This window comes from Vicia villosa, linkage group LG3 (genome assembly GCF_029867415.1).
Source record: "Vicia villosa cultivar HV-30 ecotype Madison, WI linkage group LG3, Vvil1.0, whole genome shotgun sequence".
Lineage (NCBI taxonomy): Eukaryota > Viridiplantae > Streptophyta > Magnoliopsida > Fabales > Fabaceae > Vicia > Vicia villosa.
The window spans coordinates 20,150,813-20,164,229 of record NC_081182.1 but is presented as its reverse complement, the minus strand read 5'-3'; the positions used below and the strand labels follow the sequence as shown (position 1 = coordinate 20,164,229).

Sequence of the window (13,417 nt, the reverse complement as noted above, 5' to 3'; positions counted from 1 at the left end):
ATTAAATGGAAAATTGTTGTCAAAATATGACGAGTTTTGTTGTTATTTGATAGTGTATGAATGTATAAATACAAAATTATGTTATCATCTATATGTGTATGTATGGCTCAATAAAATATTTGTAAAAAACCGAACCATCCGAACCGAACCAAACCGCATTAGTTTGGTTTGGTTTGGTTCGGATTTTTTTTAAAAGCCAACCGAACCAAACCAAACCGCACTATTTTTTCTCTTGCGGTTTGGATGATTTTTTTCGTCAAAACCGCCCAAATCACACCGCGAGCACCCCTAGTATCACTTGTATCCAATAAATCAAAGTGTGAAGATATTCGGGCATTTGAAAGAGAAAAATGAAACGTATTTTCATCTAAACATGCCCATAATAATTTATAACAATTATATCATTTATGATTAGATGGATATTCGAAAGAGACACATAGTGTTAATCTAGATTGAAACTTATTTCTTGTAAATGGACGAGATTATAGGAAAGCATTGGCACTCAAAAAATTTAAGATGTAGATATGGTGTATCACTTTTTAAAAGAACTTTAGTTGGTATTTGATGAGAGTGCTTATTTGGAAGAATGTTTAAAAGGTAAGTATCCATTTGGAGGACATGGTGCCCAAAGGTGGGTGGGTGGTAATGATTCATGACCTAGTGTCCTAAGGCCTGAGTTGTGAGAAAATATTATAGGACATATAAGCATAACTTCTTAAACATATCGTGCGGGTATAGTTGTATGACGCGTTAGCACGAGATCTAAAGTTACTAGAGTTCTAAATTTCGTCACCGAGAAGGCCACTTTTGATTGAAAATGGGAGTTAAAGATCATTCATCAAATGAGTCATCCTTTCCAATTATAATGTTATTTTTCTCTTTCTTTATCTATTTTTCCATTATTTTTCTTAAAATAATTGGCTAGTTTCATTAAGTTAGACACTTTTAGATGAATTTGTCCTAGATTTGTGAGGTGCGTAATTTGCTAATCGTAAATAATGTAATCGTAACCAATATTATTGGGAGTCTATTTATATTGCAAAAGATGATGTATACTTAGTTTTGACAAAAGTATTTTAACTCATTTAAACCTTTATCATTTGAGACTTATCCCAAGAGATTGGAGTATTATAATCTAACAAAGAGTGTTGCGTAGCAAGAGATTTCACATAATTATTTTGTTAAAATAATCGTGATATCTTGAAAGATCATTATAAGTTCATGCGAGATTACCACCCAAAGATGGACAAAAGATTCGAAGAGGGCATAATCTCTTTTCTCATTTGAATTTCTACACGTTCAATTTTCCCTTTTGCAATTTTACTTGTTATATTCCAAACCATTTAATACACATCGCATACCCCCTTTTATGTTAAGTTATTTATTTTTCTAACTATAAGTATAATTTCCTTTATCGTGAAAAATTATAACAATCCATGAGAAGACCGTAAAAATTATACTCATTTTCTTGTAGCTTTTGTTGACACAAACTATATACTACAATGCAAAGTTTTCGCACTTAACAAGAACCACCAATAAGTCCTTCAGCAATATATTTATTTTCTCATTATCCACATGGACCGACGAGACTGGTGATGGCGGTGTGTTGTAATCCCCCTATGGGTTTAAACGGGGCAAGGGAGCTTCTTCGTCGAGCAAAGAAACTACTAGAGGCATGACATTTCGATCTACAAGGGAGATGTCAGGAATGTTATGATCACCGACGCTAGCGGGGAGGAACCAATGTTCCCTGATATGATGATGATTTTGTGAGCCTGTTTTTAGGTTAGTGGTTAATTCAGACGATCTTATTGGCTAGAGATTAATGGGGTATGTTTGCCAGCTACGAAATTCTCTTTTATTTGTTCACCGTTATAAAGTTGATTAATGTGCAGAAATATTGATGAACGATTTCAACACACGGTATCAACGATCTTAGAAAGACCTAAGAGGCTCATGAACGAGATAGCAAACTCAATTTTGTTGGTGAACCCTAGTGTGTATTTGGTATCTTGGTGCTCTGGTCCGATGTTGGGGAAGGAGGTACTTCCAAACACTCCAAAGTTCAAGTCAATGTTGATCAAAAGAGAGATATTTGTGTATTTGAATTATTGAGCCTTCGTTCAACTTTATAGTGGAGTTCTAGAGTTTTATAGACCTAAAATCTTTTATTTGTGGATATTTCTTAGAATGAATAGATATCATAAAGTCTTGTCCCCATATTTGTTCAAATGAATAGATATCATAAAGTCTTTTCCCCATACCATTAGAAGTTTCTGACCCTAATGATTTACCTTAATATGAGGTATACTCTTAGGGTATGTCCAACTTAGATTTTGTAATGCTAGAACCTTCTTGTAGATAACTATCTTAAAATGGTAACATCATTTGGTCTGACGTTATTGAAATAACATTATTGTTAACAATCATTTGATCCAACCGTTCATGAATGTTTCCTTTTACTAGTTCTTAAATATTTTGCTTTAAATAGAATCATAATATTTTGATCTTGAGGCGAGAATCAATTATATTTTATTATGCTCAAAAAGAAAAAGTAGCAACAAAGTGATAGTACTCGTAGTAATATAATAGACACCACTAAGTTTTGTTTAGTTCCATTTTATTATTTTTAAATAATTTAAATAATAACATTTTATTATCTTCAATCACAATTAGGGATGTCAATAGACGAGTAGAGCCAACAAAACAAGCCTGTCCGAAAGGCTGAAAAAAAAATTTAATGAGAGAATTTTACTTACCACCCCAAATATTGTACCTAACACCACTAATTTTTTTATTCAAAAAATACCCTTGATAGATACTATTTACTCTTAAAAATTTACATTTGTAAAAAAAAAAAAATTATTGGTGTAGGGTGAAAATCAAAATGCCCCTGATACAATTTCTTTATCAAACTTTCCTTACCTCTAATCTCCAGATTACCATAACTCCTTCTCTTAAAGATCCAGAGTTAACACTAAAAAGAACTCTCCATTCTATTGGCCAAAAGTTTGGATCTCTCAGATGTCCTTTTGGAGAGGGAAAAGAGAAAATTATAAATGATACAAAAAATTCAACAGACAAGTAAACCTCTCTAGATCAGGAGGGGATCCTAATTATTAAGACAACCCTTTGGACAAATATGATTGAATGATAATATAAAACTAAAAAATAATAATACAATTAAATCAAGCGACCATTAGCCATAATACACAAATACAAACAACCTTACACATTATTATCATCACACACAAACAAGCATCCTTACATATTATTATCATTTATACCTTCTGTCGCCCCGGTGAAGGTGCATCTTCTAACCGCCCATGCCTGCATCTTTGTTGGCTTGTGATGGAGGAGCCTCATGGAGCCTAACTGTCAAAGGCCAGTTCTACCATTCAGGTTGCACATGTTTGTGCATGCAGATCCATGTCAATTAGTTAAACAGGAAAAGAAAAACTTACATGTCTCTACTTAAACCATTTTTACAGATAATACATTCAATTTCCCAAGCTTGATTTCCGCTGACGTAGTCACCAAACAAAGAACAAGAAGCAACTGAACTAAAAATACTGCCTAAGTTGATGTAGACTCATTTGTGAACATTATTAACCTCGACAAATGGCCTGCATAATCCCTATTCTCAAGCTAACAGTGACTTACAATTTAACATACAAATTACAACTGGCATCATTTGACACCTTTGCTACCCCTTCTGTTGTATCTGGTCAATCTTTTACCCTTTTGTTTAGCAATACTAGTTGGTGTGGCTACCAAACCTGATTCTGAACCTGCCTGAGAAATGTTCTGTTGAACCTCGTACTGTACACTGGAGCTGTTCTGCGACAACGAACCGGTGGCAACACCGTCATCTTTGGAAGCAACAGTACCGTCTACAATCACCTCAGGCACCTCAGTAGATCCTTGCTCAAGAACACCCTGAGCTATCCTCTCCTGACTTGAATCGACTGCACTCGGTTCGTTATTCGATGTTTTTGAGTTCTGAGTGACCTTCCGTGCATAGACACTAGCAAACAGAAAAATGGCAGAACTAATTAACTATTTTGATAGAAAGGATAAGACAGGGAGATTTTCAAGCCAAGTACTATGATAAAAGCAACAAAAAATACTTATAGCACAACTTTACATTCCATTGGTTAACTAAAACTAACCTTGTTTCAAAAAAGGTTAGCAACAAACTTTTTATTACATGTAAAGTTAACTTGGATCTTAACAATTACTGTGGCTCCCACTTCCTAATCCCTTATATGGTCAGAGCCATTTCTTATTAGGTTGAGTCCACACATTATTTTCACTCAATAGTAAAAAATATGTTGCCAACATTCCCTAAAACAAAAAGGTTTTCCGTACAGAACGATTACCAAAAAAAAAAACTAATCAAGAAAATAATGTGAACCCTGATTACCACCTACCTGGGACCTGAAGAGGGGAATCCATTTGCTAATGTAACTTCTGCTTCAACCTTCTCTTCGAATTCTGAAAGATTTCCGTCTTGTAATCTAGATTTTGAAACTGCACTCGTAAAACAGATCATTTAAGAAGCAAACTAATATTTGAAAATATTGGATAAAGTATTTAAACTAAGGAGCACAGAAAGTAGAAACAAAAATTAACAAAACCTAATGACGGGGATATAGCAAATCTGGCTACATTATTAACCTAATATACGCAAACACTTGCTTAAGAAAATGCATAACATGTTTAACCATGAAATATACATTGTATTTAATCATATTCACCCTAAAATGTGAGGACTGTGTACTAGCTAAAGTACTATGCATAAAAGGCCTGCTGTAGGAACTGCCAATAGCTAGCACCATTTGGAGGCTTTTCTGTTTGGCCAAACATAAATCCTGAACTCATAAACTACAGAAATTAAAAAAGCTGAAGCTCCTTGCATATATTGCATACTACAAGACATTGAGTGAAGTTGCTTTTTAGCTAAATGCAGGACTAACCCTCCAGCAAATCTCAAAACATTGGGAAATCTCAGAGCCTTCCAAGTTCCAATGGTCAGGCAGTGCAAAAGTTCATGAAAGTTTAAGGGTTCTTTTTACTAGATATTCAGCTAGAACCATTACAAAAGCTGCATATACAGCATGATTTTAGTTTAGCTTCAGTTTTACTATTACTTGAAATGATATCGCTGATTTACTGGGTCATGAAACAAAACACTTAGCATGCAGTGGGGTCCATACTCCATAGTGCCACACTAAACACTTCTCACTAATTCGCAATAGCAACAATCATGACTACATAAATTGCAAGTAGCTCATAACATCAACCGGGTGCAGTCTCTAACCACAGGAGGCCAAAGGAAATAAAAACCCCTACCTTCCTTAGCTTCTTCAACTGGGTCTGATTGATGCGTAGACTCATTTGTGTCATTGATGCCATTAACATCCCTATTACATTAAAGAAAATGCTAAAATTAGTAGACAAATAATATAACCAAACAGGGCCAGATATCCTCCACAAAAGCCAAATCAGACCTTTGTACATGGGACTCTTGGTACCATACACAAACATAGGATTAAACTCATCATAATGTAGTTAAATTACTGTAATTTGTATCAGTCATTTAGTCTAGCTAATTTTTCAGTTTGTGAGCCAAACAAAAACGACATGACAATAATAAAATAAAGGAAGCTTTGGGGTGGAGTTGTCAGGGTAGTGATAAATTTCAGAGTAGCACCAAATGAAAGGTTTATGAAGGGAAACTAAAAATTTCTCATTAACCTAAAGAAATTGTCAAAAACATGATTAATGATATGACAATAATAAAATACGGGGAGCATTGGGGGGGGGGGGGGGGGGGGGGGGGGGGGGGGTTGTCAGGGTAGTGATAAGTTTCAAATAGAGTAGCGACGAACAAAAGGTGTGTGGTGTAGGGGAACAAAAAAACATTCTCATCTACCTAAAGAATTGTCAAAAATGTGATCAATGAGTCAAATTATAATATTATAGGAGATAAAGAACCTCAAATGCAATTTTACTCCATTAGTCAAACAAGAAAATGTCGATGATTTTTTTGTTGAGAAACTGACCTGTGTATATTATCCGAGGACCCGTCTCTTAGTACTGTAGTTACTTCTTTGCAGTCATCTTGGGTACCTATGTAAGTTAATTATAAGCCAAGTAAGACTTTTACTAAGAGACAAGGGAATTAATCTGATGTGAGTAAACAAGCATTCTAGTCACATTGGGCCAACAGAAAGAACAATGGAGTTATCCATGCAATTAGTTAAATCATACTTCTCAGCTTTTAATTTAAATAATAACAGTGTCACAGTCAAATTGCCCAATTATAGTTGTTCTGAGTACTACACAAGCTAAGCAGTGATAATTAACAAAATGTTTTTGCTTCTAAAATATATTTGACAAACAAATTAAGCATCTTTAATTCTTTAAGCCAATATCAGTCCTAAAAATTTCTTTGTGGAGGGTGTTTCAGCGCAGTTGTGAGCGAATTAAAAAAATTGTACCTTTGGTTTTCTGAACAGCTACAAATCCCTAAACAAATGGGATAAAAAACATGTTAGACACAAAATAGGTTAATCTTAAACAAGCCTGGATGTATTATAAGGAGAGGGAGAGGGGACCCTAAAGACGTGCTTGTTATATAAACTACAGTTCATATGAGCACCTGATTCTGTTCAGGAATAATATTAGATGCATCAGGCAATACAGATTCAGGTTGGCGCCTATCCAGTTTACTCTGCAAATCTGAAAGACATACCCAAAAAAAAAAGTTAAACATCCAATAGGTTGTGTTGTTAGAATAAATAGTCAAGAAAAAAAAAAGTGTGTGAAACATTCAAGAGGTTATATAGGTAATAAGAATAAATAAATAAATAAATAGGTCCTTATATTAAAAAGTTTGACTATCGGAATAAACCAAAAAGATTCCTGTAGTAGCAGGATCGTACCTGGAGAGGTATGAGAATCCAATCCCCTGGTTAAGTTTGCAGATGTATCTACTAAGTTTGTAAAACTACGTACTTTATCTCCCAAACTAGTTCCAATATTTTCAATTGCAGATGAGTTGACATTACTTTTATTCTCTACAGCATATGCAGACCAATCAAGTTTTGAGGAAGGAAGTGTTCTAAGCATCTCCTCTGTTGCCCTGGATCTAACTCTTCTTATCTCATCCTGAATACTCCATGACCCGGTGGCAGAGGAATCCCTTTTATACTGCATTTGAGTATCAGCAAATATGAAACAACTAATAACAAAAATTGAAAAACGTAACTCAATCACCCCTAATGATGACCGAGGTATGACTGATAGGGAAGTGCATGTAACTTTCTTGACAAATGACATTTCAGAGCATTCAAAATTCTACTAAGACATCATGTAATTTATTTTCTACAACCGAACTATGTTATTTTCTAAAGTTCAAGCATAGACAATACTTTCTTGAGTATCAGCAAATATGAAACAACTAATAAGAAAATTTGAGAAATGTAACTCAATCACCCCTAATGACGACCGAGGTGTGACTGTTAGGGGCAGTGCATGTGTTTCTTGACAAATGACATTTCAGAGCATTCAAACTTTTACTAAGACATTATGTAATTTTTTTTTTTTCAACCGAGCTATGTTGTCTTCTAAAGTTGAAGCATAGACAATACTTTCCAAAATTTCTTTGATAGGCATTATATTAGAGATATTACACTTGGGAAGGGAGGGATAATGAACGGGGAGTTGTAACAGAATAACATACTAACAATAGTAAGTAAAGGAGAGAATAGAGTAATAGAAAATATAATAGAAGTACATAAAACATTAGAGTAGATGGCGAAAAAAGGTATTAGCTGGGAGAGATAGAGTCACTCAAACTTACCTAGTGTACTGTTGTCTTCTTAAAGCTCACATTAGACAAGAGAAGTTACTGAGATCAATAGAAATATTCTTTTTGTTTTCAATATCATTTGATCTGTAAATTGTATCATTCTATGCGTACCTTTAAAACCTCATTTGTACCTTGCTAGACGATTTTGGCAATAAGAATTATTGAAGTCGTAGGGTTTTAGATAAGGAAGTAAAGAAGAGAAAGAATACATAACTTTTTAATAATATTATGTATGTATATATAAAAACTTGGTACTATTCCTTATTTTTATTAACACTAGACCTCTAATCCTAATTAAAATTTAAAAGATAATCTTAACAGGCCTAAATGCAAAATAACTCTTGTAAAATCAAACCTTAAAATATTAGCCTTTCCCTCAGTTAACATGCTTGAACCATGATATCCCCACATACATTATTAACATTTTTCGAATTCAGTTTCTATATTTTCCGTAGTCAACCAAAAGAAATAGTGGTCAACATTTTTTAAAATAAAGAAGATCCTTTCCATGATCTATATATTGTTCTCTCTACCTTGTATTCATTTGCCTTGTACTCTATCACAATTCGTTTGCAAAATTTAAACTTCATGAATTTCAATTATAATAAAGTTTCTGGTTTACCTATTCTTCATACAGCAATGTCTGTTTAAAACGTAAGGACCATTCTCTAATTATATTTCCAGTAACGAATTCGATAAGATAAAGGAAAAGTCCAGTTTGAAGGCAAAAATAGCTCATAAGAAAATAAGAATTAAAATGATGTATGTATTATTTCAAATTCAAAATAAATAACACATTGAATGACACCTTATTCAAGGAAGCCGTAGAATTGCCACCAAATAGATGTGGTGTTTCTTCTTTAAAAAGCTGAATTCCGGACAGTGCTGAAGGCTTAGTATGGTCTACAGAAGGAGATGACCATGGAGGGCGTGCACGCATATATGACTTAGCCACATCAACGGGTGATCCTTCATCTTCAGGAGCCTGCATAACAGCCAGGTATATAAATAAAAACAAACAATTAACATCAAATCATATTGCCAAGATATATACTTAAATGAAGAAGGAAGAAAAGGGGAGGAGATAGCATATACAATTTACAAAAATCACTATATGTTTCCCCATAAATTCAGAGAGAGAGATAGAGAGTCACTAACTTGTGGTAATGCAATCAAATTCAAACTATGACTTCCATAACCTAAATCAGAACTTGAACCTACTCCAGACTTCTTTTCCAGCAGCCATTTCTTTGCCTCCATAACAGCAGCGCTACAGAGTTCAGGTGAGCCTATATCCAAGAAAAAAAAAATTGAAAATCCATGACGAGATAAAAGTACGAAGTTAAAATTGTGTTCTGAATATAGAGAATACCACTTGCAAGAGTCGTGTTGGATATATCCTTTGGTCTCGTAACCGCATCGTCTTTTGAAGGAGAATCCACAACTCTTGATCTTATTATTTTAATCAACCTATCACCTTCTTCCCTGATCAAATATTACATTAATTGAGAATCTTATTTCGAAGTTCGAACAACAAGAGGAAACAGTTCATGCAGCCTTAAACTCCTACAGTGTGAACCACATGATAAAAGCAAATCCATTCCCTATAATTCACACATAACATATTGCTCAAGGTCTGCAAATTCAGTATAGACCCATGATATGTGCTGTTGTACGTGGTTAAAATCACAAGAGCTGTATGCGGTTGTAGGAAATTTGCTGTCAGTGTCAAGTCTTGTAATAATTTTAAAACTTAGCCAATGACAGTCTTCTCTTAAAATAAGGGGTAGTAGGCCTAACTCAACCAAACCCCAAAAAACAGCACAATAGGTCAGGATCACCCAAGCCTTACAAGAGATACTTTGGCCATATCGCTAGTCCATATGGGATCTCAAAAGACTCTCGTGCCTATGACTGGACATATGCAGCAAGGACAGTAGCAACTAGCCTAATAACAATGCCTCCTTGTGGCTATGACTACACATATGCAACACGGCCGTGGACAAAATGCGGGTGGCTCAGTAACAGGGATCTAAACACAGCCTCTGCCGCCTAAGGCAAGACATCTAGAGTGTGTGAACAAATACGATTGCCACAATAGCATTGGTGTTAAATGGTAGCCCGAGCGGAACGGTTTGGAGAATTTTATGCCAATCACCAATCCATATGCAATTAGTGAAGGAAGGTCTGCCATGGCGGTCATAGCCCAAAATAGGATGCTTATATGGTGGAATTTTGGCCTTAAGCCATCCACTAATTTATAACAGCACCAGATAACATTAAGATAAACTCTAATACCATCTTAGGAATTAACCTAGGCCTAACTCAACTTTAAAAGCTAGCTCAAGCCTAACAAAAGAGTACTGCTAATTTTAAATTCAACACTACAAAAACTATTAGACGCCCCTAAAACCACGATGGTGTCATTTTTATCTAACTGCTGGTTAGTGTTAGCGTTGATGAAGTTACATTTTTTACAAAAGAGGCAGATCAAGCATGATTTCAACGAAAATATAAGACAAGGTAGCAAAAAAGTATGAAACATAAAAGGAAAGATCCAGTGTTAAATTTAAAATCAATATAAATTCTTCAGTACCTTGAGAATGACTCCTGCATAAGTAGCTGCTCAATGGTATGCTTGCTTTGGCTATTTGCAGCTAATGGCTGGATCTCCTTCCCGGATAAATTAATAGGTTCTGATGTCCCACCCTTTCAACAGATATGCCAGTGTCAAATGTAAAATATAGATGGAACCAAACATAACACGACCGATCAAGACTGCCTGTTACTGAATGGAAACATAATCTACAGTACTATCACAACTCACAAGCCAATACATTTCTAAAAAATTTAATTTAATGATGACTCAGATCCGTCTCCTATTTTAAAGGAATAGGTTGAAAAAATGAAATCTTATAAAATTACCAAAGTAGAACAACAGCGTGTCATGTAAGGAAAAATGAAGAATTATGTCTGTTTATGCAATATCCATGTAAGTGCCTAAGCCGGATAATTAACATGCACATAATATCAAACAATGAAAAACAGTTCAACGTCCTAAGCAAAGAACAAAGCAAAGCAAACTCACCAAAAACAATTAAAAAAAAAAACTATACAAAATCTACTAGTTTCTACTTCTTAGCATTAGAAAAACAAGCATTTTTCCTCTAAAGCACACAACACAACCCACCTCGTTTAATGCAACTTCATCTTCAAAATGGCTGTAACTTACATCATCAAGATCACCAACTTCCTCTGCAAAATCAAAAATCCAACAGGTTTTTCAGGAGGGAATACCACAGCTCTATCCGATACGAAAAGATACTAATATTCTCTTAAAAAAATCAAAGAAAGTGTAACCATGTCATAAAACACATAATAAATTAGTCTAATTTGTCTCTTTCAAATCCAATTAAGCACTTCAGAACGTCCTAATTGCAAGATAACTCAACTATTAGATCTACCAAAAGTCCAAAACTAAGAAAAACTACCATACAACTAAAGTAAAGTAAACATACAGAATTTCAGTACACTCGAGTCCATATAGTAAAAATAAAAAAAATACCAAACCCTAGTATTGCAGGTACAAAATTCCATGGTAAAAGAAGAGCATAATTCTAAGAATTACCAGCGTTCGTGTCAGCATACGAAGAAGAAGACGACGAAGAAGTAGCCGACGAGGAAGAACCTGGTGAAGATTCAAGATCCAAAACAGAGGACAAAATCTTCCCGGCACCGGAAGCAATGAAACGAGTAGGAGAGAGAACGAAACGCGAAAGCCAATTAGGGCTTTGAGGCTGAGGCTGTTGCTGATGCTGAGACGGTGATGGAACGGGTCGGGTGTACGGAGTACGGTTCCTCGCGGCGGCGGTACGGCGGAGACGAACCATTTTGCCTCCCGATTGAGATCCGGAAATGGAAGTCATGGCGATAGGAACGAAGCACACGCGCGAAAGTGCACACACACGTGGGAAATGAAATTGAGTTTCGAATCTGATTTTAGTTTCAAGGTTTTAATTCTACTACTCTTCGCTTTCGCTTCCGAACCTCACTTCCAACAAACACTGCGAGTGTTTATTGTTCTAGCGGTTATCTTCAGTTTATTGAGTTTTTTTTATTATTATAGAAAATTAAATTGTTTTTGTCCAAAAAAAGTTCTATTTTGTCATTTTTTTTAAAAATTGTATCCAGCTGTTGTTTCCGTTGAAGATAAGAAAGAATAATATGTTTCCTTTAAAAATAAAATAAAAAAGACTAATAAACTCTTTTTAAAATGTAGATATTATTCCTATTGTATTAAGATTATTCTTATAGTAAATAATTTAAGAAAAAATTTTGCTATAAAAAATTTTTAAACCGTGAAAAATTAGTTATTTTATACTGTCAACTAATTATGATATAATTAAGATATGTATATAGTTAAATCATATTTTTAATTTTAAAAAATATTAAAATATTTGATATGACATGATTTAATATTATAATTTTATTAGATGATACTGTAAAACTAGTTTACATAGATAATGTAGTATTTTTAATCTCATATAATTTAGGGTTAAGAATGTTTTTAGTCCATATAAAAAAATGACATATTTTAATTCCTACAAAAATTTTATGCATTAAGTTTTAACCCCTGCTATTTTTTAAAATTTTAGAAATTGTTTAATTATTCTTAATCTTTTAAATTTTTTTATAATTTTTTCATACGTGTTTAGAATACTATAAATTATTTCTTTACCAAATTATAGAATTTTTTAAAATGAGAAAAATTAAATATGAACTTTTTAAAATTTTAAAGATAATTATTAAAGTAATGCAGACATCGACTTAGAAATCAAATTTTGAGTTTCTATTTTTTCGAAGAATTTTTTATAGTGTTCTAAACTTGTCTGTGAAATAATCATTCAAAAATTCACATCGATTTAATAATAGAGACTAAAATTATATACATAATAATTTTGTGAGGGTCAAAACATATTATTTTTTAATAAGGACTAAAAATAAAATTTCATAATTTTATAAGAACCAAAAACATATTTAACCCTGTAATTTAAATTTTTTTAGTTGAAAACTTAAATAATATCATAAGAATCATTAAATTATAAATAAAACAATTTTATAAGAAAAAAATAATTGAAAGAAAAAGATACTTCGCCCGACTTAAATATTTCTTTTATATAATTGAAAGAAAAATAATACAGGCAGAGAAAAAAACTAATGTGTAAAGAAAAAATATTTTTAATATTTTTTTAAAATTATTATAAATAAAAAAGGATCTTAAATTTTACTCCCTTTGTTTTTTTTCTCTTCACCACCGGTATACTCCGGTTCAGAGGTCGCATCAAGTGGGTCACTCCGTTTTTTTTCATCACCGCCGGTATAGTCCGGTTTGGAAGTCAGTTCTGACATCAAGTAAGTCCAACTCCCTCCTGATTGCAGTTGTGGAGGATCGAACCATGGTCCTCCCTACCAAGTCTAGCATCAATAATTTACATCTATTTAACTCCACTAATAGTTAAATTACTTCACTCACTATAA

The 13,417-nt window shown here is 33.7% G+C and overlaps 1 protein-coding gene across 2 annotated transcripts; it reads right to left on the bottom strand.

Moving 5' to 3' along the window:
• Positions 1-3,131: 3,131 nt before the first annotated feature.
• Positions 3,132-11,990, bottom strand: LOC131660561 (protein KAKU4-like). 2 transcript variants are annotated; one of them, XM_058929815.1, is made up of 13 exons: positions 11,508-11,990; positions 11,070-11,134; positions 10,476-10,588; positions 9,252-9,364; positions 9,038-9,168; positions 8,688-8,864; positions 6,951-7,218; positions 6,668-6,747; positions 6,507-6,534; positions 6,069-6,135; positions 5,356-5,426; positions 4,434-4,533; positions 3,132-4,027 (listed from the first exon to the last, which is right to left on the bottom strand). In XM_058929815.1, exons 1-13 carry the CDS (start codon positions 11,803-11,805, stop codon positions 3,691-3,693), a joined length of 1,848 nt encoding a protein of 615 aa, XP_058785798.1. In that variant the 5' UTR covers positions 11,806-11,990; the 3' UTR covers positions 3,132-3,690. The 2 variants fall into 2 exon arrangements, with proteins under 2 accessions (XP_058785798.1, XP_058785799.1); XM_058929816.1 differs by having other exon boundaries at positions 9,255-9,364.
• Between the last annotated feature and the right edge of the window lie 1,427 nt (positions 11,991-13,417).

Bases quoted from the DNA above. Each gene is read 5' to 3' on its own strand.
- LOC131660561 (XM_058929815.1), bottom strand. From the start codon at position 11,805: ATGACTTCCATTTCCGGATCTCAATCGGGAGGCAAAATGGTTCGTCTC. The intron at 11,135-11,507 runs GTAATTCTTAGA...TTGATTTTGCAG, and splicing joins GTATGCTGACACGAACGCTG to AGGAAGTTGGTGATCTTGAT. The intron at 9,169-9,251 runs GTATTCTCTATA...TCTTGGATATAG, and splicing joins CAACACGACTCTTGCAAGTG to GCTCACCTGAACTCTGTAGC.